The sequence below is a fragment of the Myxocyprinus asiaticus genome, chromosome 24, assembly GCF_019703515.2.
Source record: "Myxocyprinus asiaticus isolate MX2 ecotype Aquarium Trade chromosome 24, UBuf_Myxa_2, whole genome shotgun sequence".
Lineage (NCBI taxonomy): Eukaryota > Metazoa > Chordata > Actinopteri > Cypriniformes > Catostomidae > Myxocyprinus > Myxocyprinus asiaticus.
Genome location: NC_059367.1, coordinates 27,074,185 through 27,100,389, shown reverse-complemented (window position 1 = coordinate 27,100,389; position 26,205 = coordinate 27,074,185). Strand labels below are relative to the sequence as shown.

General features: G+C 39.8%; 1 protein-coding gene across 2 annotated transcripts in view; it reads left to right on the top strand.

The window, feature by feature from the left end:
- Nucleotides 1-17,067, top strand: part of LOC127415323 (uncharacterized) — a 53,400-nt gene extending 36,333 nt beyond the window's left edge. For both annotated transcript variants that reach the window (XM_051654043.1, XM_051654044.1), the window contains one exon: nucleotides 14,272-17,067. In XM_051654043.1, the coding sequence (XP_051510003.1) occupies nucleotides 14,286-15,593 (1,308 nt within the window). In that variant the 5' untranslated portion in view covers nucleotides 14,272-14,285 and the 3' untranslated portion in view covers nucleotides 15,594-17,067. The remainder of the gene's footprint in view (nucleotides 1-14,271) is intronic.
- The last annotated feature ends 9,138 nt before the right edge of the window (nucleotides 17,068-26,205 follow it).

Genomic DNA, 26,205 nt, shown 5'->3' with positions numbered 1-26,205 from the left:
AAAGACTGCGGTGCCTTTCTAATAAGTATTTAATGAACACACTTGTAAGGTGGACTCAAAACCATACAGAGACTCTAACTCTGACTGGTAGTGGGCAATGAAACCTTCAAATTTTTATATTCACAGTATGAGAATATAAGTCTACTTAAAGTAAATATGATTATGAATAAACATTGTAAAATCTATATTACAACATGCAACTCCCTTCGTGAAATACATTTACGATGAAAATACATTATCGATGATTCTGAATTTCTGGACAAAAGAACCACTCCAACGATTAGACCATGTCTTTGCATGACAAATAATGATGCAAATATCTAAACACTGCTGATGTCTAACTGTGAAATGTCTACATCAAATCCAGTGACATTAACTAATTATTGATTCTAGAAGTCTGGACAAATAAATAAATAAATAAAACATGGAATTTTAACATATCAGTTAAAATGCTTTTTTGTGTTCCATGACCCTGTAAGTGCCTTTTTTATTTCACGCAGTAACAGACAAAAAGCAAGTAAAACAAAATCATAGCAATTCTTATATTTTGATTCATTATGCAAGTTTTATTAATTGCATCTAAGCATTATGTCGAAATAGTATAAATTATCCTACACAGCTAGGTCAGTAACAGACAAATATCAAGCAAAACAGACAAACAGCACGTAAAACAAAATCATGGCAATTATTATATTTTTATTTAATTGATACTCAAATGCATGGCATCAAATAAAGAAGAGTTTTGTTTTTTTGTTTTTTAAGTATGCTGTAAGGCTGGCCTGACAGCATATTTTTGACAAACATAATCAGATAAGACAACAAAAGTTACTGAATCATTTGCCAGTGAAAGAAAAGATTAACACATTAAGATAAGATACACGGGAAAGAATGACTAAGCTTTCAGTTACCAAATTGTGGTTCATCTTCTAAAACACTATGTTCTTTCATTAAATCATACTAATGTCTAAATGACTGGATTTTACTTTAGTTTTGTTTATTACAGTTAACATTTAATTAACTTACCAAGAAGCAATTCAACAACTTTCAGCTCAGTTCAACACACCAGTAATATTTTTTAATATTTTTACATTCAATCGTGAATATTTACATTAACGGAAACCTTGAAAAGTCTCAACTTTAAAATGTTAGTTCTTTCTTGTATTTTATATAAATTTACATAATACTTTGTCTGTGTGAGAATGTGGTCCAAGCAGACATCAGAAAGCAGTATTCAGATTTTATTTTATTGACTTCTTACAACTGCATACACATTTCTTGCCAAAAATTATATAAAAGAACAGGCGAACAATAAATATACTTCTAAGCATCTTAAAATTAATTTCAAACAATATCAAACAAAATGTATTTTCAATAAACCTTAAATCAACAAAATGATACAAAGACTGGTTATCTCCCCTTGTTAAGAATCCCTTAGATACATGGATCCTACATTACCCACAATACAGTAGAGTAGTCTAGGGTATACGCAGGCATATGCCGTATGCCCACTTATCTTTCTTAGGATTTTGCATATGCCCACCTGAAATAAGTGATGATACATATGGCCGCCAGAAAAACGAGTAGGCTTATGACCCAGAACTTTTTCAATCTACTAATGCGATGCTGCAGCATCATTGAGTGAATTGTGTGTGTGTGTATATATATATATATATATATATATATATATATATATATATATATATATATATATATATATACACAACAGTTAGTTACGGTCCTCGAATCTAATTGGACGAGAGACGTCCCATGAGTACTGATGGTCTCACACCACCAGCACTCAGACACTTCACTGTATCACTCCGCTTGTGTTCGTGCCATTCTAAACTAAAGTGTAAGAGCAGTGCAGATGTGTTAAGAGCCATCTTTCTCTTTACATTTAATTTTGTGACAATATATATATTAGCCAGCAGGTGGAGGCAAAAGACCATTTTTGCATGTAATATGAGCCAGTTGGTGACATGAAGTGAGTCAGTGTCACTCAGTGTTTATATTCAACAGCACTCCGTGATCGATCGTATTACTACTACACTACTAAAGCTAGAAATAGCTTTAAACGGCTTTAAACTAACAACTTCAGCATTAAGGCACATCACAGCTGAGAGACACAACAGACTGATTAATTACACAAACTCAAGGTGCTTACCTTTTACTGGAGTTTCCACATTGGAGAGGACATACTGGTCAAAATGGCGGAGGAGAAAATGGCGAGGAGATTGCTGTTTCTATAGTGAAAGACTCCGGCTACACCGTGCACCGTGCACCGGCTACAGCGAAATAGGGAGGAATACCCCCGCTTGGACGGCTATTTTTCCACTAAGAAAATAGGATGCATTTCACAAAAATGACATTATCTTCAGAAAGTTAACACACTACAGCATCATCAACAGGTGATCGCTGAACTGTTTTAGAACTGTTGTATATAAGCAATATCACACTCACAATCCTGCTATATGGCCCTAAATCAGCACTGCTGTGATTATCTATGGCACTCAGCCTGCAGCCGAATCACAGTAGTGCTGATGTAGGGACATATCGCACTCTTGCTCGAGCAAATGTGAAAAAAAAATTCTCATGATCTTAAACATCTTTTGATCGAAAAACCTATTAAGTGCCTACCTATGAATGTTTGTACAAAATACATTACTGTGTGTGTACATATATATATATATATATATATATATATATATATATATATATATATATATATATACATACACACACACACTGGAGGCCAAAAGTTTGGAATAATGTACAGATTTTGCTGTTTCGAAACGAAATTGGTACTTTAATTCACCAAAGTGAAATTCAACTGATCACTAAGTATAGTCAGGACATTACTGATGTAAAAAACAGCAACATCACTATTTGAAAAAAGTAATTTTTTATCAAATCTAGACAGGCCCCATTTCCAGCAGCCATCACTCCCAACACCTTATCCTTGAGTAATCATCCTAACTTACTAATTTGGTACTAGAAAATCACTTGCCATTATATTAAACACAGTTGAAAGCTATTTGGTTCGTTAAATGAAGCTTAACATTGTCTTTGTGTTTGTTTTTGAGTTGCCACAGTATGTAATAGACTGGCATGTCTTAAGGTCAATATTAGATAAAAAATGGCAAAAAAAGAAACAGCTTACTCTAGAAACTCATCAGTCAATCATTCTTTTGAGGAATGAAGGCTATACAATGCTTGAAATTGCCAAAAAAATGAAGATTTCATACAAAGGTGTGCACTACAGTCTTCAAAGACAAAGGACAACTAGCTTTAACAAGGACAGAAAGAGATGTGGAAGGCCAGATGTACAACTAAACAAGAGGAGAAGCTTCATTGAATTCTACCCGCTCAACATCAGTTTCATGTACAACAGTAAAGAGAAGACTCAGGGGTGCAGGCCTTATGGGAAGAATTGCAAAGAAAAAGCCACTTTTGAAACAGAAAAACAAAAAGAAATGGTTAGAGTGGGCAAAGAAACAGACATTGGACAACAGATAATTGGAAAAGAGTGTTATGGATCTTAACCCCATTGAGGTTTTGTGGGATCAGCTAGACTGTAAGGTGCATGAGAAGTGCCTGACAAGACAGCCACGTCTATGGCAAGTGCTACAGGTAGCGTGGGGTGAAATGTCACCTGAGTATCTGGACAAACTGACAGCTAGAATGCCAAGGAACTGCAAAGCTGTCATTGCTGCACGTGGAGGATTTTTTGATGAGAACTCTTTGAAGTAGTTTACATTTTTTTTTTTTTTCAAATTGTAATAGTAATTTTTCACGTTATAAATGTCCGGACAATACATTGTGATCAGTTGAATGCCACTTTGGTGAATAAAAGTACCAATTTCTTTCCATAAGAGCAAAATCTGTACATTATTCCAAACTTTTGGCCACCAGTATGTGTGTGTATATATATATATATACACTATATTGCCAAAAGTATTCGCTCACCCATCCAAATAATTGAATTCAGGTGTTCCAATCACTTCCATGGCCACAGGTGTATAAAATGAAGCACCTAGGCATGCAGACTGCTTCTACAAACATTTGTGAAAGAATGGGCCGCTCTCAGGAGCTCAGTGAATTCCAGCGTGGTACTGTGATAGGATGCCACCTGTGCAACAAGTCCAGTCGTGAAATTTCCTCGCTACTAAATATTCCACAGTCAACTGTCAGTGGTATTATAAGTGGAAGCAATTGGGAATGACAGCAACGTAAAATGACAGAGTGGGGTCAACGGATAGTGCGCAGAGGTCACCAACTTTCTGCAGAGTCAATCGCTACAGACCTCCAAAGTTCATGTGGCCTTCAAATTAGCTCAAGAACAGTGCGCAGAGATCTTCATGGAATGGGTTTCCATGGCCGAGCAGCTGCATCCAAGCCATACATCACCAAGTGCAATGCAAAGCGTCGGATGCAGTGGTGTAAAGCACGTCGCCACTGGACTCTAGAGCAGTGGAGACGCGTTCTCTGGAGTGACAAATCACGCTTCTCCATCTGGCAATCTGGTGGACGAGTCTGGGTTTGGTGGTTGCCAGGAGAACGGTACTTGTCTGACTGCATTGTGCCAACTGTGAAGTTTGGTGGAGGGGGGATTATGGTGTGGGGTTGTTTTTCAGGAGCTGGGCTTGGCCCCTTAGTTCCAGTGAAAGGAACTCTGAATGCTTCAGCATACCAAGAGATTTTGGACAATTCCATGCTCCCAACTTTGTGGGAACAGTTTGGGGATGGCCTCTTCCTGTTCCAACATGACTGCGCACCAGTGCACAAAGCAAGGTCCATAAAGACATGGATGAGCGAGTTTGGTGTGGAAGAACTTGACTGGCCTGCACAGAGTCCTGACCTCAACCCGATAGAGCACCTTTGGGATGAATTATAGCGAAGACTGCGAGCCAGGCCTTCTCGTCCAACATCAGTGTCTGACCTCACAAATGCGCTTCTGGAAGAATGGTCAAAAATTCCCATAAACACACTCCTAAACCTTGTGGAAAGCCTTCCCAGAAGAGTTTAAGCTGTTATAGCTGCAAAGGGTGGGCCGACGTCATATTAAACCCTATGGATTAAGAGTGGGATGTCACTTTAGTTCATATGCATCTAAAGGCAGATGAGCGAATACTTCTGGCAATATAGTGTATATATTATTATTATTATTATTATTATATTATTTATTTTTTTTAAGAGTACGAAGATTCTCTTTAAACGCACATGGAGCTGTGGGAGCACAACTGATGGCACAAACAAGATAGACAGTCCAAATAAGCTGATCCACCAATCAGAATGTTCATTTCAGATGCGATTGGATATTTGTTAACCAATAATATTTCTGTTTCAGTAAGGGGTGGGATGTTAATAAATTCATAGTATGCCCACCTCTTCAGACACTGCTACACCACTGCCACAATATAAAGTGTAAGAATAAATAAGGTGACTGGAAGCTCACGCACTCTCTATTTTACCACCCACTGGCCCATGCTGCAGTCACAGTTCCTATCATCCTAGGACAGCAATGTCCAAACTTTTTTGGTTGTGGGCCAAATGCCTAAAAACATAAGGTGCCGTGGGCCACATCGTTGTAATAATTAAAAAAAAGGCTAAATGCCACTACATTGTCACTATTCATGATCTTTATATTGTATGCTTAAAATTATGCTAGTTTTAGTAAAATGTTTTGCACTATGATATGCTTGTGTTGGCCCTGCATGCAAATAAAGGATAGGCTGTTTCACTCACTGTAATGGAACAGTAATACAGGTTTGTCTTATACTAAATTTTTTACTTGTTCACATTTTTATCTTTTTGACCTCCCTTCAGTTTTACTGCAAAGCACATACAGTATGAGTTATTCTCAAAAAATGTTGACATTCCAACCTACAACATTTTGAAATTTTCAATTAAATTCAGTTGTTTTCACCCATAAAAGCTGAGGGTAAACATTTTTTAACATCTTGACCTTATGTTTAATCATAAAGGACAACTGGAATGTTGTTCTTTATTTTATTACTTAATTTTGGAAAAAGGGTTGTAACCAGTGACGATAACATCAGTGACAAATTCTCCTAAAAGACGGAGTCTCTAAGATAGTGTCAATAGCATTACAAAGTATACACCACTGATCAGACTAAGATCAATAAATCATACTGTTAAATAATAAAAGAAAATCATTAAAAATATTTCACATGAGCATACATATCACATTTTCAAATTAACCATGTAAAAAAAAATACATTTAAAATGTAAAATAATAACTTTTTTAACATGGTGGGAAAATCACATTTGCACATTTGAGCAGCTTCTTCTTTCTCTGAACTTTGACTTTGGTAGTTCTTTTCCACAACCAACTTTTCGTTTTTTCAAAATACAAGTTTTTATCATCAGTAACACCAATGAGATGAATTCAAGGGACAGACATTCTTTTTAAATTATTAATTATTATTTAATTAATTTATTTTTTGCACACTTGTTAGGTCTTGCAGTAATTCTTTACCTGAGGGGGAAAAAAAATGAATAAAAAATAAACTGAAAAATAATTGTAAATGTCACTGAAGTGCTGTACCAGATGAAGGGGCCAAGGGTTTTTTCAGGCAGGTGACAAATTCAAATATATTTTCTAAAAAGTGTGTAAAACAATAGAGAGTCAAACCATTTTATATTATTTAAAAAATGTTAGGTTATATAATGATCGATTTTAAATGGGGTTTCTTGACTATTTAAAATCTTTTTCTTGACTGAAAAGAAAAGGGGCATGTTTGTCACCATATTTTGATAACGAGCCATGTAGAGCCTAGTAGGTAAAGTTGCAAGCCGGAGACCTCCAAAAAGGGGCGAAATCTCTAAAAGAGGTCGGGGTTACTCCAGAAGGAGGCGTGGTTACTCCAAAAGAGGGTTGTGCCAACTCCAAAAGGGGGCGCCACTTCCACTCAAGGTTAAGTTTAGGGAAAGAAGGGAGCGGAATCTCCAAAAGAGGGCGGGGTTACTCCAGAAGGAGGCATGGTTACAACAAAAGGGGGCTGCGCCAACTCCAAAACGTCATGGTTACTGGTGTAACCTAAAGGGGTGGTGGGAACCTTGGGCACAAAGCCCGGTCAGGGTCTCAGGATCACGTAAGAGTAACCTGGACCGAACTCCAGGCACGTTTCGCAGACGGGTGCCGGATGGTGCCCCTTCCCTGAGAAAGAAGGTCCTTCCTCATGGGAATTTGCCAGGGGGGAGCTGTCGCGAGGAGCGTGAGGTCCGAGCACCACATCTGGGCGGGCCAGTAGGGTGCTACCAGGATGACCTGCTCCTCATCCTCCCTGACCTTGCACAGGGTCTGTGCAAGCAGGCTCACTGGGGGAAACGCATATTTGCGAATGCCAGGGGGCCAGCTGTGTGCCAGCGCGTCTATGCCGAGGGAGGCCTCGGTCAGGGCGTACCAGATCGGGCAGTGGGGAGGATTCTTGGGAGGTGAACAGGTGCACCTGTGCCTGTCGAATCGACTCCAAATCAGCTGGACGACCTGAAGGTGGAATCTCCACTCTCCCCTGAGGGTAACCTGTTGTGACGGCGCGTCCGCCGTAGTGTTGAGGTTGCCCGGGATGTGAGTGGCTTGCAGCGACTTGAGGTGCTGCTGACTCCAGAGGAGGAGATGGCGGGCGAGTTGTGACATACAACGAGAGCGCAAACCACCTTGGCGGTTGACATATGCTACTGTTGTCGTGTTGTCTGTCTGAACTAACACGTGATTTCCCTGGATCAATGGCCAAAACCTCCGCAGGGCGAGCAGAATTGCCAACAACTCGAGGCAGTTGATGCCAATGCAGTCGCGGACCCGTCCAGAGGCCGGCAGCTGTGTGCCCATTGCAAACGGCACCCCGGCCCGTTTTGGAGGCATCTGTCATGACCACAACGTGCCTGGGGACCAGTTCTAGAGGAACACCTGCCCGTAGGAATGAGAGGTCGGTCCAAGGGCTGAAAAGATGGTGACAGACCAACGTGATGGCCATGTGGTGTGTCCCGTGGCGCCATGGCTGTCTCGGGACTCGAGTCTGAAGCCAGTGCTGAAGCGGCCTCATATGCATCAACCCGAGAGGGGTGGCCACCGCCGAGGATGCCATATGCCCCAGGAGCCTCTGAAGAAGTTTCAGTGGAACCGCTGTTCCCTGTTTGAACGCCTTCAAACAGGTCAGCACCGACTGGGCGCGCTCGTTCGTAAGGCGCGCCGTCAAGGAGACTGAGTCCAACTCCAAACCGAGAAAAGAGATGCTCTGAACCGGGAGGAGCTTGCTCTTTTCCCAGTTGACCCGAAGCCCTAGTCGGCTGAGGTGTGAGAGCACCAGGTCCCTGTGTGCGCACAACACGTCTCGAGAGTGAGCTAGGATTAGCCAGTCGTCGAGATAGTTGAGAACGCGAATGCCCACCTCCCTTAACGGGGCAAGGGCAGCCTCGGCAACCTTCGTAAAGACGCGAGGAGACAGGGACAGGCCGAAAGGGAGGACTTTGTACTGATACGCCTGACCCTCGAACGCGAACCGCAGGAAGGGTCTGTGTCAAGGATGGATCGAGGCGTGGAAGTACGCATCCTTCAGGTCTACTGCCGCGAACCAATCTTGATGCCGGAGGCTCGCCAGAATGAGTTTTCGCATCAGCATCTTGAACGGGAGTCTGTGTAAAGCCTAGTTCAGAACTCACAGGTCCAAGATTGGCCTCAACCCACCGCCTTTTTTCGGTACGATGAAGTAGGGGCTGAAAAAACCCCTTCTTCATCCCGGCTGGAGGGACAGGTTCTATCGTGCCCTTCCGTAGGAGGATAGCGATCTCCGCGCAAGGTAGCAGCGTTTTCGTCTTTCACCAAGGTGAAGTGGACACCGCTGAACCTGGGCAGATGCCCGGCAAAGTGAATCTTGCAGCCGAGTCGGACGGTCCGGACCAGCCCTCGTGATGGATTGGAAAGCGCAAGCCATGCGTCCAAGTTCCACGCAAGGGGGACCAAAGGGACAACGTCATCGGATGTACTGGCAGGTGGGGCCTCGCGGCGGGGCGGAGCTCGAGGTGCCACACCATATCGTGGCTGTGCTGAGTCTAAGGACATCAAAGCACATACCTGGCTCCTTGTGACCTCCCCCGGAACAGCCTGGGAAGGGGGAGGAAGAGGGCTGTCCTCATGACCCGTGGAGACTGTCACATCGGGGGTGGATTTGTGCCACAGCTGGGCGCTCAGGGAGCGCCAAACCTGCCAAATGGAGTGGTGGACGATGGTCATGATGACGGCAATACACACCGGATACGTGACCCAGGGAACAAGGAAACTGCTCTTGCTGAGCTCTTGAGTAATGCAGCGCAAAATGCAAAAGGTAACAAAAAGATGAAGATCTGCTTACCAGCTCCAGAGGAGCGGGTTTCGTTGTCCCTGGGTTGCCCGTCTCAAGGGCGCTTTGAAGCCTTTCACGGGTTCTGGGCGACCGCGAGATGGGTGGCGTCTGCTTCCTGCGGTGGGCTCCACACCGGGGCCGGGCCGAAGGGGCGGGCTGTGGCAGAGCCGGTGCAGTCACCGCAGGGGGACGCCCTTGGCGATGAGTAGACGGGGTGCGGGATCTTGAGCCGCGCCGGGGCAGGATATGCCGGCTAGCATCCATCTACTGCTCTACCATCGAGAACTGCTGGGCAAAGTCCTCGACGGTGTCGCCGAATAGGCCCGCCTGGGAAATGGGGCAGCAAGGAATTGTGTCTTGTCGCGCCTCACCCATCTCGATCAGGTTGAGCCAAAGGTGGCACTCCTGGACCACTAGTGTGGCCATCGTCCGCCCGAGAGACCGCGCCGTGACCTCCGTCGCTCGGAGAGCGAGGTCGGTCGCCGAGCGCACTTCCTGCATCAATCCCGGGGCGGAACTACCCTCATGCAGTTCCTTTAGCGCCTTGGTGGACTTGCAGGAGAGCCATGGCATGCAGGGCGGAGGCGGCTTGTCCAGCGGCACCGTAGGCCTTGGCCATCAGAGACGACATAAACCTACAGGCCTTGGACGGGGGCTTTGGGCACCCGCACCAGGTGGTGGCGCTCTACAGGCACAGGTGCACCGCGAGCGCCTTTATCCACCGGGGGATTGCCGAATAGCCCTTGGCCGCCCCACCATCGAGGGTAGTGAGGGCAGGGAAGCTGAAAAGCTCGGGACCGGGCAGTAAAAAGTGCCTCCCGCGACCTTGTCAGCTCTTCATGCACTTCTGGGAAGGAAGGAACGGGGGCGGAGCGTGGCTTTGAGCGGCGCCACGAGCCCAGGAACCAATCACCGAGCCGCGAGAGTTCAGGAAAGAGCAGTGAAATCCACTCTAACCGACGCTCGTGGCTGCCTGGGAAAGCATGTCGTCATCTCCGCGATCGGGGCAGACGAGCGTGCTGGGGAATGGGAGGTCCGCGGGGGGATACCCGGCAGGTCCCCAAATCGCCCCCAGTGCTAGCCGCGCTGGCCTCATACCCGTGGGTAAAAGGACCGAGGCGGGAGCCTCTGGGGTGGCTCGCTTTCTTACGAAGGTGAGCCGTGAATGCAACGTTGCCATGGACAAATTCTCGCAATGAGAATATGACCATCCACGAATGCTGTCTCCGCGTGAGCAGTGCCCAGACACGAAAGACAGTGATCGTGACCGTTAGAAGGCGAGAGATAATGAGCACAACCAGGAATAACACACAATCAGAAAAGCATCTTTAAAAAGACACGTCTTTAAAAAGACGTTCCGTGTGTGCGCTCTTTTAGAGAAATATATACTCTTTTAGAGGGGAAAAATGCTCTTTAAGAAAATATACTCTCTAGTTTTTCTGCCGAAGTGCCCAAGGGCGTTCTCTGCAGTGCACCAGTGCAGAGGGGGGAGAAGCCACTGAAATGCGCCGTCAGATCCAGCAGAGGTGAATGAACAGTAGTATTCAGCTCAATGAGCATGACCGTTTGGCTCCGAAGAGAAAATCTGAATGAGTGGTTGCATACCAGCTCCTTTTATACCCGTATGTCCAGGGGAGTGGCATGCAAATACCACTCGCCAATTTTCATTGGCCTTTTATCAAAGACCAGAGGTTTCTCGGGCTCCCAAGAGTGACCCCTAGTGTCACTACATCGACACCGATGTCGAGTGAGTGACAGATAGGGTAGGAGGCGTCACTTCCAATCAATGTTAAGTTTATGGAAAGGGTCTGGAATGGGGCTCCCCATATCTTAATTTTTAATGGTGGTTTGGAGCGCCCGCCTCTTTTTGGAGCAATGCCTACAGCTATATCTATTGTTTAGCTGCTGTTGTGTCAGGTGTGACCCATCACAATAATCAGAATCAGATTACATTTTCCTATTATGAAGTGATACAAGGAACTCTTTGTTTTTCAACTATGCAATTATAGTTTTTCCATTATGTTTTTACTTGTGTTACAAATAAGACTGTATTTTGCCTAGATAAAAATGATTGCGCTCCATTTTATTTTGTAGACGCGCATGTGCATCATGCGTAGATGTGCAAGTGTTTTAAGCATCACTCATACAGTATGTCCTCACTCTAATGTCACTGGGAAGCCAATGAATAATTTTTCTTGTTTCAACTAAACATCAGAAAGAAACCAATTAATTATATCATACTTACCAGAGCACAGAATGTTCTGGAAAAGTATGATCAATGTGCTGTGAATAGCGGCTGTACGTGATAACGGCATCCAGTGTCCAGAAGATTAATTACATATAATTTCGCTGTAGCGGGCCACAGAGGGCCGGACTTTGGACACCCTCTGACTCCAAATAAATCTCAGCTGTTCTAGTAGGATTTTTCTGACATTTTTTTTGGTTGCATGCTACTACAAGAGCCATGGGCCACAAAGAGCTTACAAAGCATCAACGGGATCTCATTGTTAAAAGGTATCCCTCAGGTGAGGGCTACAAAATTTTTTCCAAGGCATTAGATATACCATGGAACACAGTGAAGACAGTCAACAACAAGTGGAGAAAGTATGGCACAACAGTAATATTATCAAGAACAGGGCATCCCTCCAAAATTGATGAGAAAACTGGTCAGGGAGGCTATCAAGAGGCCTACAGCAACATTAAAGGAGCTGTAGCTCTTTCTGGCAAGTACAGGTTGCTCCCTACATGTGACAACTATCTCCCGTATTCTTCATCTGTCTGGGCTATGGGGCAGGGTGGCAAGACCAAGCCTTTTCTGATGAAAAAAAAACCCATCCAAGCCCAGCAAAAACCTATATCCAATCTCCCAAAACCATGTGGAAAAATGTGTTATGGTCTGATGAGACCAAGAGTGAACTTTTTGCCCAAAATTGTAAAAGGTATGTTTGGTGCAAAAGCAACAGCACATCAGCAAAAGAACACCATACCCACAGTGAAGCATGGTGGTGGCAGCATCATACTTTGGGGCTGCTTTTCTTCAGCTGGAACTGGGGCTTTAGTGAAGTACTAGTAAAGTTTGGCACAGAACCTTCTGGCGTCTGCTAGAAAGCTGAAAATGAAGAGATTTTTCACCTTTCATCATGACAATGATACAAAGCACACATCCAAATCAACAAAAGAATGGCTTTAGCAAAAAAAGATTAAAGTTTTGGAATGGCCCAGCCAGAGCCCAGACCTGAATCCTATAGAAAATCTGTGGGGGGACCTGAAGAGGGCCGTACACAGGAGATGCCCCCGCAATTTGACAGATCTGGAACATTTTTGCAAAGAACAGTGGGAAAATATTCCCAAGTCAAGATGTGCCAAGCTAATTGACTCTTATCCAAACAGAGTGCTGTAATAAAATCAAAGGGTGCTTCATCTAAGTATTAGTTCAGGCATGTGCACACTTATGCAGTTAGGTTATTCTAAGTGTTTTTTTTTTTTTTTTTTTCTGAAATGTGTCACTTTGGTTTTCAGTGGCATTGCATAGGTTGTAATTTTTACATTAAAGGTGCAAAAATTCTGATTTATCTTTTTTAATTTTTTACATCACAAAAACCTGGTGTTTTAACAGGGGTGTGTAGAATTTTTATATCCACTGTACATCATACCATGCATATAAAGAGACAACAACTTGGTTATAAAAGGAGCCCAGGTTAAGACAAACAGTAAGAAAAAATAAAATGATAATTGAACAACAATTATTGGGTTGAATACATGTAAACATCCATCACCAGTGAATATGTATTTCTATTACAAAAGCACATAAACATTAAGTATAAAAGGTACAGACTCAATATAAACCTTTGAATGTGGACAATGCACTAAAATTATGTGCATACTTAGGACACCGTCAGTCTCAACATATACGTAGGCTTAATATTTATATACATAATTACACAATATAAACAAATTGGACATATTTATTTCTGTATCCACAGTATATAGATGTCCTAAGGAAGAATAAAAAAAGAAAGCTCAACATTCATCAGTATCTTAAATATCTTAAATTTGAGACTTATTCAAGACTTTTGTGAATGTGAAAATGTGACTGGCATGTCGAATTAAGCTGTTTAGTTGCTTCTTAGTAAGTTAAATGTTGCAACATGCTGTGATAACTAAAACCATGGTAGAATCCAGTCATTTAAACAGTATTATTTTATGAAAAGATATATCAACAATTGCAATAGCCCTGTTCACACATGCAACCACGTAAATTACAGGAAAATCATTGGGTTGCCCTGACTGGTAAATGTACCAAATCTGCTGTTCACACATGTTTAAAAGAAAATAAATTTTGGGGGCCTGGGTAGCTCAGCAAGTATTGATGCTGACTACCACCCCTGTAGTCACGAGTTCGAATCCAGAGTGTGCTGAGTGACTCCAGCCAGGTCTCCTAAGCAACCAAATTGGCCCGGTTGCTAGGGAGGGTAGAGTCACATGGCGTAAGTCCTCCTGGTCGCAATTAGTGGTTCTCGCTCTCAATGGGGCGCGTGGTAAGTTGTGCGTGGATCGCGGCGAGTAGCATGAGCCTGCATGTGTGGAGTCTCCGCGGTGTCATGCACAACAAGCCACACGATAAGATGAGTGGATTAACGGTCTCAGAAGTGGAAGCAACTCGCCACCACAAGGACCTACTAAGTAGTGGGAATTGGGTATTCCAAATTGGGGGAGAAAAGGGGAGAATAATAATAATAAAAAAATATATATTAAAAAAATTAATTTGATGAAAGATGTATTTCTAGAATTCTAAGTGAAATCCAAGAGCTCAAAATGTAACAACTTAAAATTATGACAGTTCACTGATTGCACCTTGAGCTGAGTATTTGCATTGTTTCTGACATAACTTTTTTCCTTTACTCTACAGGAATTAAAGGGCAGATGGAAAAGGACAGATTAAAGACATTTGTTACTATATTATTTATTGTCACTCTTATTGGCTTGCTGATTTTGGCATACATAGACAATCAAACTTATTACATGAGATTCCCTCAACCCAATAAAAAACAGAAATCCACAGAGCCTTTAAATTCAATAACGCCCATCAAAAACTCAAAGCACTATATGGTGTCTGCCTTTATCGACCACAGAGTGGGTGGGATCATTCGAGTCATCAGCATAATCAACAGAAACAGTCTTCAGCCACTTTACTGTGTCTACTGCAACATTGAACAGGACTGTAAAACTGTAAAGGCAAATGTCCAGATACACAGCGATCATTTTGGTTACCCATTTGCTGCCTCAGATGTGATTTGTAAAGATAAGCACTTGCAAAATGCAAAACATGTTCTCATCTCAACTGATAAAGATTCAGCCAATCTTAAAATGGATTATTTGCCAATAAAAAATCGAGTGATAAGTGAGACCTTTAAATTTAACTTCACAGTTTGCATCTCCAACCTTTTTGGAGACTACAATAATGTACTGCAGTTTGCGCAAACTATTGAGATGTACAAGCTTCTGGGCATACAGCGAGTGGTAATCTATAAAACTAGTTGTGGACCAGACCTGGAAAAGCTCCTACAGCACTATGAAAGAGAGGGAATACTGGAGATTGTATCATGGCCTATCGACCAATTTCTTAACCCATCCTCAGGCTGGAAATTCAGGAAGCACAGTGGTGATCTCCACTATTACGGCCAGTTGACAACACTCAATGAGTGCATGTACAGGCACATGTATCAATCCAAGTATGTTCTTCTCAATGATATTGATGAGATCATCATGCCATACAAGCATGCCAATTTGCCTTCTCTTATGGAGGACCTTCAGTCTGCACACCCCAATGTAGGTGTGTTCCTTATTGAGAACCACATATTCCCCAAAACACAGTTTGAGGACAGTAGAAAGTACAAAAGATCAGAATGGAATGATATTCCTGGTGTCAATATCATGGAGCACATTTACAGAGAACCTGATCGAAAGAATGTTTACAATCCCACAAAGATGATTGTTGACCCAAGGAAGGTGGAGCAAACCTCAGTGCATGTCCCCTTGAAAAGCGTTGGAGGTAATTACCGTGTACCTTTTCATGTGTGTAGAATTATACATGTAAGAACTCCACTGCAGGGGCGTCTTACAAAAGAGGAACTGACTGTGGACACAAGAGTGTGGGACTTTGAGCAAGAACTGATACAGAATGTTGACCAGACTTTGAAACATTCAGGTTTACTGAGGCTTTCCAGTTGACATGTTTGTATCATAATGTCATACACAATACACTTTTCCCCCAAACTCATCAAATTCAACTATGAATAAAGAAAACGATGAACAGAGGTAGAAAAATACTGTAGACTGCTTATGGGTTATTTAAATTGTCTGCCAAACATTTTTGTTCTGGACCAAATTTGATTAAAGCCAGCTGTCCTAAGAATGATGCAACTGCAACATTACTGCTGTGAACAAACCCAAATGACATTCTAGTACAACATTAAAAAAAGCACATTAATAATAAACTGGGAACTGAGACCTGAAATGTATAACTGATGCTGATATATTGTTGTGTTAATCTTTCACTTGCAAGTGGTTAAAAATTTTAATACATTTGTTGTTCTTATTGTACTTTTGTTCATGTTTTGCAAAAATAAAAATAAACAATTGCCAGGCCAGACTTAATGCATAATTTTAACATATCCATGCTACTGGTTCAATCATGTTTCAAAATCTTGTTCATTTTATTAATGTTTAAAGGAAAATACGTTTATACCTCATGTTGTGTTCGGTCATTTTGACCCGAAGAGGATTTTCTTTTGCCTGAAAATGCTAGTTAATGTTATCATATTGGACTAAACTTACTGACTTTGCTCACACAGGTATCACAATATATATATACACACACACACTACCAGTTAAAGTTTTGAGACACTTGACTGAAATGTTTCACAAGATCTTAAAAAATCTTTTGATCTGAAGGCATATACTTAAATGTTTGAAATTAGTTTTGCAGACAAAAATATAATTGTGTTTAAATGTTATTTAAAAAAAAAGTTTTTGAAATTGATGACTTGGACCAAATAATAAAGAAAAACAGCCAATAAGTGTTCAACATAGATGGGAACTCCTTCAATACTGTTTAAAAAGCATCCCAGGGTGATACCTCAAGAAGTTGGTTGAGAAAATGTCAAGAGTACATGTCTGAAAATTCTAGGCAAAGGGTGACTACTTTGAAGATGCTAAAATATAACACAGTTTTGATTTATTTTGGATTTTGTTTAGTCACAACATAATTCCCATAGTTCCATTTATGTTATTCCATAGTTTTGATGACTTTACTATTATTCTAAAATGTGAAAAAAAAAAAAAAAATTATAATAATATAAAAAATTATAATAAAGTGTTTCAAAACTTTTGACCAGTAGTGTATGTATGTATATATATATTTCACCTTGTTACACGTTTGGTGTTCCTGGTCAAAAACCGGCCTATAACAATTGCTTATAAATCACTCATTATGCTATATTATCACCAAATATTGGATTAGATCTTTTTGCCAGCTTGTTTTCTTTCAATTAGCACAGGTTTTGTATTTCTTTTTGGAACTTATTGATCGTGGGCCTCACTGACCTGAGCTTATGCACCATTTTTGAGTGAAAAAAATAAAATAAATAAAAAGTATTTGTGGATAATTTTGGCAATATTTAATAAAATATTAAAACATTCTGTACTATTTATCACACTAGTGTGCTTTAATGTTTAACCATGAAGTTTGTTTTGAAATGCTTTAATTTTGTACAAAATGGCACAGAGTCACACTTGTGGTGTTCTCGGTCAAAAATGACCTGACACTGAAAATGAATGGGGGAGATCAAAAATAAGAGAAAAATTGACTGTTCAGGAGCATACATCATGTTCATGTTCACATAAATTATGTGCATGTGTGCTTGCAAACATAAAGGCCTCGGACTTCTGCACGCACAAATACTCAAATGCTGTATCGCCCAGGTTACTTTATAGGGTTTTAAAGGCATCATAAGAGTTGTTATAGTATTGGGAATACTCCTGTGACCAGATAAGATTTGATTCTGAAGTGGGTAATATGGCAATATTTGAATTGCATTGGGTTTTTTTATTGCAGGTCTTCTGTTTTTCTGTGAGCCCCAGTTGAAGACCGAGAACTTACAGATGTTGGCCTTAACCTGTGTCAACCTGGACAGACGTCTATTCCAATCCTACCTACACCACACAAGACTTTTTTCAATTAATGTATTCTGAATGATCCAGTCGGTTTTGGGTAAAAACACACCAAAATGTAACTCCTTTTTCACTGTACATTTTGGCATAGCAGTTTCTAGGCATGATAATAATTTCTATCTCCATTACACTTCATAGTGCTTGACGCATGCGCATAGTGCTAAATAGCGCTAGGAAGTGTAATCGAACTTGAAATCACGATTGCCAAGGAGGCTGCTGATGTGATTTATAATGAAAAAGGGGTTATAGTTTGGTTTGTTCTCACCCAAAACTGATTGGATTGCTTTTTGGAGCTTCAAATTTTGGTCACCGTTCACTTGCATTGAATGGACCTACAGAGCTGAGAGATTCTTCTAAAAACCTTCCTTTGTGTTCTGCAGATAAAGGAAAGTTATACACATCTGGGATGACATGAGGGTGAGTAAATGATGAGAGAATTTAAATTTTTTGGGTGAACTAACCCTTCAAGAAAACCTTTAGATATAATTGTAAGCATACTGTCACTAAGGGTTTGCTTAACTTAAAGGGAAAGTTCTCCCAAAAATGAAAATTCTCTAATTATTTACTCACCCTAATGATATCCCAGGTGTGTATGACTTTCTTTCTTCACCAGAACACATTTGAAGAAAAATAGAAAAGTATCTCAGCTCAGTAGTTCCAGTAAGCAGATGGTAATCAGACTTTTGAAGCTCCAAAAATCACAGACAGTCAGCATAAACTTCATCCATATGACTCCAGCAGTTAAATGAATGTCATCTAAAGTGACATGATCGCTTTTGTTGCAAAAAAGATCATTATTTAAGTACTTTTTAACTCCAAACCATCGCTTTCGTTCAGCAGCTGTATACGCATTCACGAGAGCACTGCGTACAAATCTCTCTTGTGATGAATTTATGTTGGCATGTTATGGGCGTAATCTCACATTTTTCTCACAGTTGAGACATCCAGGATAAGCACATAAATACACCACTGTGAGTAAACGAACAGATAAATACAGACCTAAACCATATCAACTAAGCTTCTGTACAGCATTCCTCCTACTCGGCTGTAAACAGCACCGTCTTCCGTCGCACGTGCGCAGAGATGGGCAGAGTAGCCAAAAACTGTACTCAAGTAAAAGTACTAACATAAATAATTACTTGAGTAAGAGTAATAAAGTATCCAGTTAAAAGAGTACTCAAGTAGCGCGTAACTCGTTACTTTCACAAATGACATAATGGACGTTTACTCCCCTATATTCCATTACATAATACACATTAAACATGTATTACAGAATTATTATTATTATACTGGAAATTCTGTCATCATTCACCATCATGTTGTTACAAACCCGTATGCCTTTCTTTCTTCCATGCAACACAATAAGGAGATATTAGACAGAATTTTTGCCTGAGTCACTATTTACTTTCAGTGAATGTGTTTTTTTTCCCCTCCATATTTTGAAAGGGAATGGTGACTGAGACTATCAGTCCCTAACATTCTGTCTAACATCTTTTGTGTTCCACATAATACAAAGCGTCACACTGTTTTGGAACAAAATTAGGGTAGGGAAATTATGACAGAATATTAAATTATGGCTGAGCTATCACTTTAAAGAGACAGTTTACCCAAAAATGAAAATTCTCATCATTTACTCACCCTCATGCCATCTCAGATGTGTATGACTTCCTTTCTTCTGCAGAACACAAATTAAGATTTTTAGAATATTTTAGCTCTGTTGGCCAAAATTTAGATGCTCCAAAAAGCACATCAAGGCAGCATAAAAGTAATCCATAAGACTCCAGTGGTTAAATCCATATCTTCAGAAATGATATGATAGGTGTGGGTGAGAAACAGATCAATATTTGTCATTTTTTGCTTGACAGCAGGGGGCGATATGCAGAGAAGAATGTGAATCACCATAAACACAAGAAGAAGAATGTAAAGGCGATCTTTTTCTCAACCACACCTATCACATCGCATCTGAAGATACTGATTTAACCACTGAAGTCTTATGGATTATTTTTATGCTGATTTATGTGATTTTGTTTTAGCTTTAAAATGTTGCCACCCATTCACTTGTATTGTGAGGACCTACAGAGCTGAAAAAGTCTTCTAAAAATCTTCATTTGAGTTCAGCAGAAGAAAGAAAGACATACACATCTGGGGTGGCATGAGGGTGAGTAAATAATGAGAATTGACATTTTTGGGTGAACTATCCCTTTAAGGGCTCTTGTCAGATCTGGATGAATTTGTCAATAAGAGAGGTTTTGAAATATTTCTAGTAATTATTAGTGAAAACGTGAATATGTCCCACAAGAACGTTATATATAATGCTGAAATATAAACTAAAGCAAGATCATGTTTTATTAATGCCTTCTTTTGCTATTTCATAGCTTTTAAAGTCCTGTGTATTCTTATTTCAGTGTAGTTACAGTTTTCAGTGTTGAAAGAATTTAGATCATTAGTTCTGTACAGCAGTACCGCCGCTCACTAAATGCAGAGTACGCAGCCTGCATAGGGCACCAACCCTGGTCGTGGAACACTCGCTGTGTCTGAAACCGCTCCCTATCCACTATATAGTGCACTATTTTGGGTGTCTGCCATTTTGTAGGAGTGTTTGAATTCTGAGTGAGCCACTCGTTACGTACTTTTGTTCACTCATTATTACCCACAGTGCACTCTAATTTCGAGTGTACATTTGATGTACACTCGACAACGGTTAATCCACCACGGGTAAGACGTACGAGCTGGGAGTTTACTGCTTCCTTCACTCATTTCATTTCATGCTGAATGTAGTAAATTACTTTTTGACAAATAATTACTTGATTAAAATTACATAATAACATATAGACAAAACATACAGATACATTTTAAAATGTACACTTTATTTGATAAAATATGTTTACTCTTTATATTAACACACAGCATATATTAAAAATGACAAACAGAATGAAGATTTATTGTATTAATATATTATTTAATAAGAATAACAAGTAAGACCCAAGTATTTTAAAATTTCACATGTGACGTTGTTTCTGCAACAGCCCCAGAGCTCAGTGTATAGTCAGCGTCCGAATTCACTCATTTCGTTCACTTACTGCTGAGATATAGTGCACTAACTGCCATTCACTATATAGGAAATAGTGAATGAGTGAACTATTTCGGACACAACCAGTCTCTCTTCACCATATGATCGCCTCGCGCCTGCACATCTCTCACGTGCTGTGCACGCGCAGAAATGCTGTTTGTTCGCACTCCAGTTGTCAGTCACTCGAATGGCAGAGCAAAAGGCATTTATTTACACTTAACTTGGATGTTTACATGGATTTATACAGTTAATCCACCTGAAGTGATAGTTTCCAGTACCCCCGCGAGGGTGCGAGGTAAATGCGTAAATACTGCTCATGACATGCGGGACGTGGGACAAAGCGCACTGATATATTGCTGTACTGATTTAAAAACGTTCACTTAAAAACTGATGTCATAAGAGCCCAGTTACATTATCATCCTGAAAATGACCATCTCATTACACAGAAAAGCCTGCGTTATGATTAGAGCCAAAACTTACCTCAGTGCTTAAGTTGAAGCTGTGATTTTAATCTTGAAATATCCGCTTGTCTTGGTGTTAACTGAAGGCATTGCATGACGAAACTATTCTTTTTCCACTGTGCGAAGAAAATGTTTCACTTTTAAGAGTTTGATGCTGCAGCAGTGATTGAGTGACAGTCTGTGAACTTCCGCTCTCTAAAAGTCCCATTCAATCTCTCAAAAAATTACACATTAATTAAAATTAATTAAACCCAGTAATGTAACGACAGGAATGCCACCCATTGTAAAGAAGTAAAAGTAAAAAAAATTCATTAGAAATTTACTTGAGTGAGAGTAAAAAGTACCCACTTTTAAACCTACTCTAAAAGTTTTTTTTTTTTTAAGTTACTCAAGTAAATGTAACGGAGTAAATGTAGCACATTACTACCCACCTCTGCACGTGCATCAGTTCTCACGTGAACAGGCCAACGCGATTACATCAACCATGCATTCTGCTGCTCACCGGAAGCATGATTTAGAGTTAAAAAGTATTTAAATATTTATCTTTTTCACACCAAAAGCGATCGTGTCTCTTTAGAAGACATTAACCGCTGGAATATATCGATGACATTTATGCTGACTGTGATTTTTGGAGCTTCAAAAGTCTGATCACCATCCACTTGCATTATAAGGGCCTGCTGAGCTATAACATTTGACTATTTTTCTTCAAATATGTTCAGCAGAAGAAAGAAAGTCATACGCACCTGGGATGGCATGAGCGTGAGTAAATGATGAGAGAATTTTTATTTTTGGGTGAACTATCCCTTTATTATTGCTCCCTCACAATAAATTAAACATGGTTTTACTTTAGTAAAATTGTAACAAGCATGACTTTATTAACCATGATAAATCTTGTAATAGTTTTTAAATACCATGGTTAAACAATGGTTTCTGTAGTAAAATAAGGTTTAATTTCATAACAGTTAATTTTTTTTTTTTTTTTTTTTTTAGCAGTAACAATAGTTTAATTATGGTAGTAAAACCAGAGGAACCACATAATTCTAATATTATTACCATACTTTTCATTGTCCTGTGTTATTACAATTGTTTCACTACAAATATCACGGTTAAAATATGGTTACTACTAAAACAATGGTACATTTTGTGGTTATGGTCATGGGGGGAGGAGGTTGGAATCCACACTCTTTGTCCTCTTAAAGGGCTCTGTATGTTTCAAACATGTATAATTTTGTGAAACACAAAATAAGATATTGCAATATTGAATTTCAGTCAACCACTCACTTAAATAGAAAACAATGATGTAATGAAAGAAAATGGTGACTGAGAATGTCAGTCCTTAATGTTCTGCCTTATCTCCTTTTGTGTTTTACAGAATAAAAATGTCAGAGGTTCAGAACAACATGAGGGTGTGTGTATGATGACAGCATTTTAACTTTATGGATGAACTTACTTTTAAAATCTGTAAAACTGACACTATAAATTAGCCTGTAATTTGTTATTATACATCCATTTGTGAATGCAACAGTGTGAAGGTATTTTTTAAGATCTATATACTGTAGAAAAAGTTAACTTCAAGGAATTTTGTATTTGTAAATGTATATTTTATATAAATAAATATTTGTCGGAGATCAACGTCGTTTCGATACCACGAGAGACATCGATTCTTCGTTAATTCTATGTCGGTTTGCCATCTACCTGGCTGCAGCTTGCAGAACATGGCGGGTCAACATATGGGGCGGGGCCACATGTGTCGCTTGGCCCACAGCGTACTCTCATTGGCTCGGCCATCTTTCATAGGTGTGCATGACAGGAAATTCGGTTGTAGTTGGTGTTAAAATAGTTTAGCCAGATAATTTGTATTATACTACTGTGACTCGTAAGTGATATAAAATTGTGTTGTACCTCATGTGCCATTAAACCAATGTAGTAGGACTGAGTAGCATGTTGTTTCAGAGCTTTAGGTTGTAGGTACAGTATGTTGCATTCCCGCTTCAAGGACAGAGTGAGCCACTGAAGGCTCTGTAACATCCAGTCTGAAAAACCTTAGAAATGTGTGAGAAGATGACCAACTCGCTGCAGCACAAATATCAATGCCTTGAACAGCGCCCTTTACGTGGCCATACCACTGGTGGAGTGAGCCCGAGGTCCCTCCGGGGGTTTACGATTAGAGCCATTATAACGTAAGACAATCGCATCTACCACCCAATGAGAGAGGCGCTGGTGAGAAAAAGGTTTACCTTTATGAGAGTCAGATCATGAAATAAAGAGCTGACCTCTCTCCCGTCACGCTCTCGTCTGATGCACATAGGCACTACATACTGTCTTGGAGATCTATTGATGTAAAACAGTCTCAGTGACAAATACAATGAGACAGAGTTATGAGCATCAGCATTTCTGAGGTGTTTACTCAGGATCCGTAAATCTAACATGGGACGGAGACCTCCTCTTTTTGGAGTAACAAATGACCGGGAATTAAAAACCTTGATGGCGTTCTTGCGATGGTATCATTCTTATCACTCCTTTGCTAAGTAAATAACATATTTATTTCTGTAATATCCGAGCTGACATGACCACTCCATTGAAAAGAGCTGGCTTTACAGCGATTTGAAGCGTGTAGCACTTGGGATGAACTGCGCATGCGCGCCAGTTCTCAGCTTGAGCAGTGATTGTGCCTCGGCCATCTCCGATCACTAGTGGCGTTGTGGCGCCATCTAGTGGCGAAGAGGTGAGCTGCGATAGCAGCCGTTAGTGATAGATGTGTTCATTGGTTTTATTTTTGTGTGGTAATTTTCTTGTTTTCACACACCACAGTTATATTTTGTTATATGCTTGTGCGAACTTACTCTTTTGCCCTCAGAACAAACCCCATGGGTGGAGAGGGATGAGAACTTGCGACCTGCGTGAAGTTGGCCCCCCACCCAACGCAAAACGTCGGCAAAATAGTCTCAGTCGTTTGTGCTGTTTCGGTTTTTAAGATATTAAAAGAATATTTATAGGTCATTCTGAGGTCACTCAGCCTCACATTCTGTCAGTATTGAATACAGTACTGACAGAATAAAATAGATCACTTAATAGTCACAAAAATAGCAGTCTCGGTTATTCTGATTACTATATATTCGGCTACTATATTATATATTTCTAAAATAGGTCTATCTTGTTTTGTGTGTAGTCAGTAAGATTTATGAGCAGTGAGCATTTTATTTCGGGTTTGTCATTTCAATCTCTTAGCATAATGTTGGATGAAGATGTTTTAATACAACAACAACTCATTATCAATGTTTTTGTAGTCGCTATGGTGTTTATTAAAAATTTTATTGGTGTTCAGACAGCAGCAGCTCACTTTCGCTCAGCTCTGGGCACGAGCGCAAATCTCCTCGATGTGAACACACTTTTAGAGTCGAACTGCCGAAGACTTTCTGTCAAGACTAATCATCACATCATTTGTTCAATAAACAATGATCTTTACTTCATTCACTGGTCTTTCCTGATTGAACTTTTTATTCATTTACATGGAGTATCATCTGCTACACTTCACTGACACCACTAGGCGCAAGTGACACTTCTGTTCAAGATGCTCTTGTGGAAATTAGTGTAGAGTTAGTAGAGAAAAAGTCGATATAAATCAAACTACAAAAGTCGTTACTAAATCAAATTTCTGGACAATGTAAGTACAATGTTTTAACACTGTCAGTTACAATATTATTTGTTAACTTCAAGAATAATGGTACAACATTCAAGAGAGCTAAGACTGTCAATGTTTATTGAACAGAAAACTAATATATGCTAATTACAGTTGCACATGTGACCCATGTTAGTTTTTTGAATACATTGTGCATCTAGGGGTCAACATTACCATATTGGTCCTAATATAAGATATATTATCCTTATATATTATTACTATATTATATTATCCTTATATTCGGACCAATACAGTAATACATGAAAACAAGTTTATACTGAACATTACATTTTTTGGGTCAGGATTATTTAAGTGGGTAATTATGTTTTGCTTATGCCAGATGCCCAAAACACCAGCAGTCGACAGAGATTCCATTTTCACTGTCCTGTGTTCATCAAAATAGGCCATAGTCCAAAATGGCAACATAGCTACTCCTAATCAGAGCATCTGGACAGAGCTTAGTAAGCAGCTAGAAAACAAGATCACTGCAAAGGCTCTATACACTTTTGTTAAATTAAATAGACACAACATCTGGACTGCTTTAGGGTTTACTCATGAATGTGATCATGAAATAAATGACAGTAGTGATGACACTGATTTTGAGCCAGGGTCCCTTTCACCAAGACCAAAAGATTGCTGGACATTTGATCTTAAATTTCCATTTCTGGAAATGGATTGAATTCATGCCTGAAATGGTTAAATATAACAACAAGTTCTCTAAAACACAAAAAAGGGAATACACAATTTTGAAGCCTGGCATCTGGACATGTGTTAAATCATCACGTTTTTAAGTTTAAGTTTTTAAGTTTAAGTTTTTAAAGCTCCATTATTTGTGTTATTGGATGTTCAATAGTACACAGTAATTAAATTTCAAAAGTAAAATCATTTTGGCTTAATTCTTAATTCGAGTCATGAGTTTCCACATACACACACGCACACACACACACACACACACACACACATTATATATATATATATATATATATATTAGTACTAGTCAAAACTTTGAAAGCATTACATTTTTTTAATGTTTCTGAAAGAAGTCTCTTCTGCTCACCAAGGCTGCATTTATTTGATCAAAAATACAGTAAAACAGTAATATTGTGAAATATTATTCCAGTGTAAAACAGTTGTTTTCTATCTGAAAATATAGTAAACTGTCATTTATTCCTGTGATCAAAGCTGAATTTCCAGCATCATTACTTCAGAAATCATTCTAATATGCTGATTTGCTGCTCAAGAAACATTCATTATTATTATCAGTTGAAAACAGTTGTGCTGCTTTTATTTTATTTTATTTTTTTCTCGTGGAAACCATGATACACAACCATTCAAAGGTTTGGGGTAAGTAATTATATTATATATATATAAAATAATACATAGTATATTATGTATTATTTT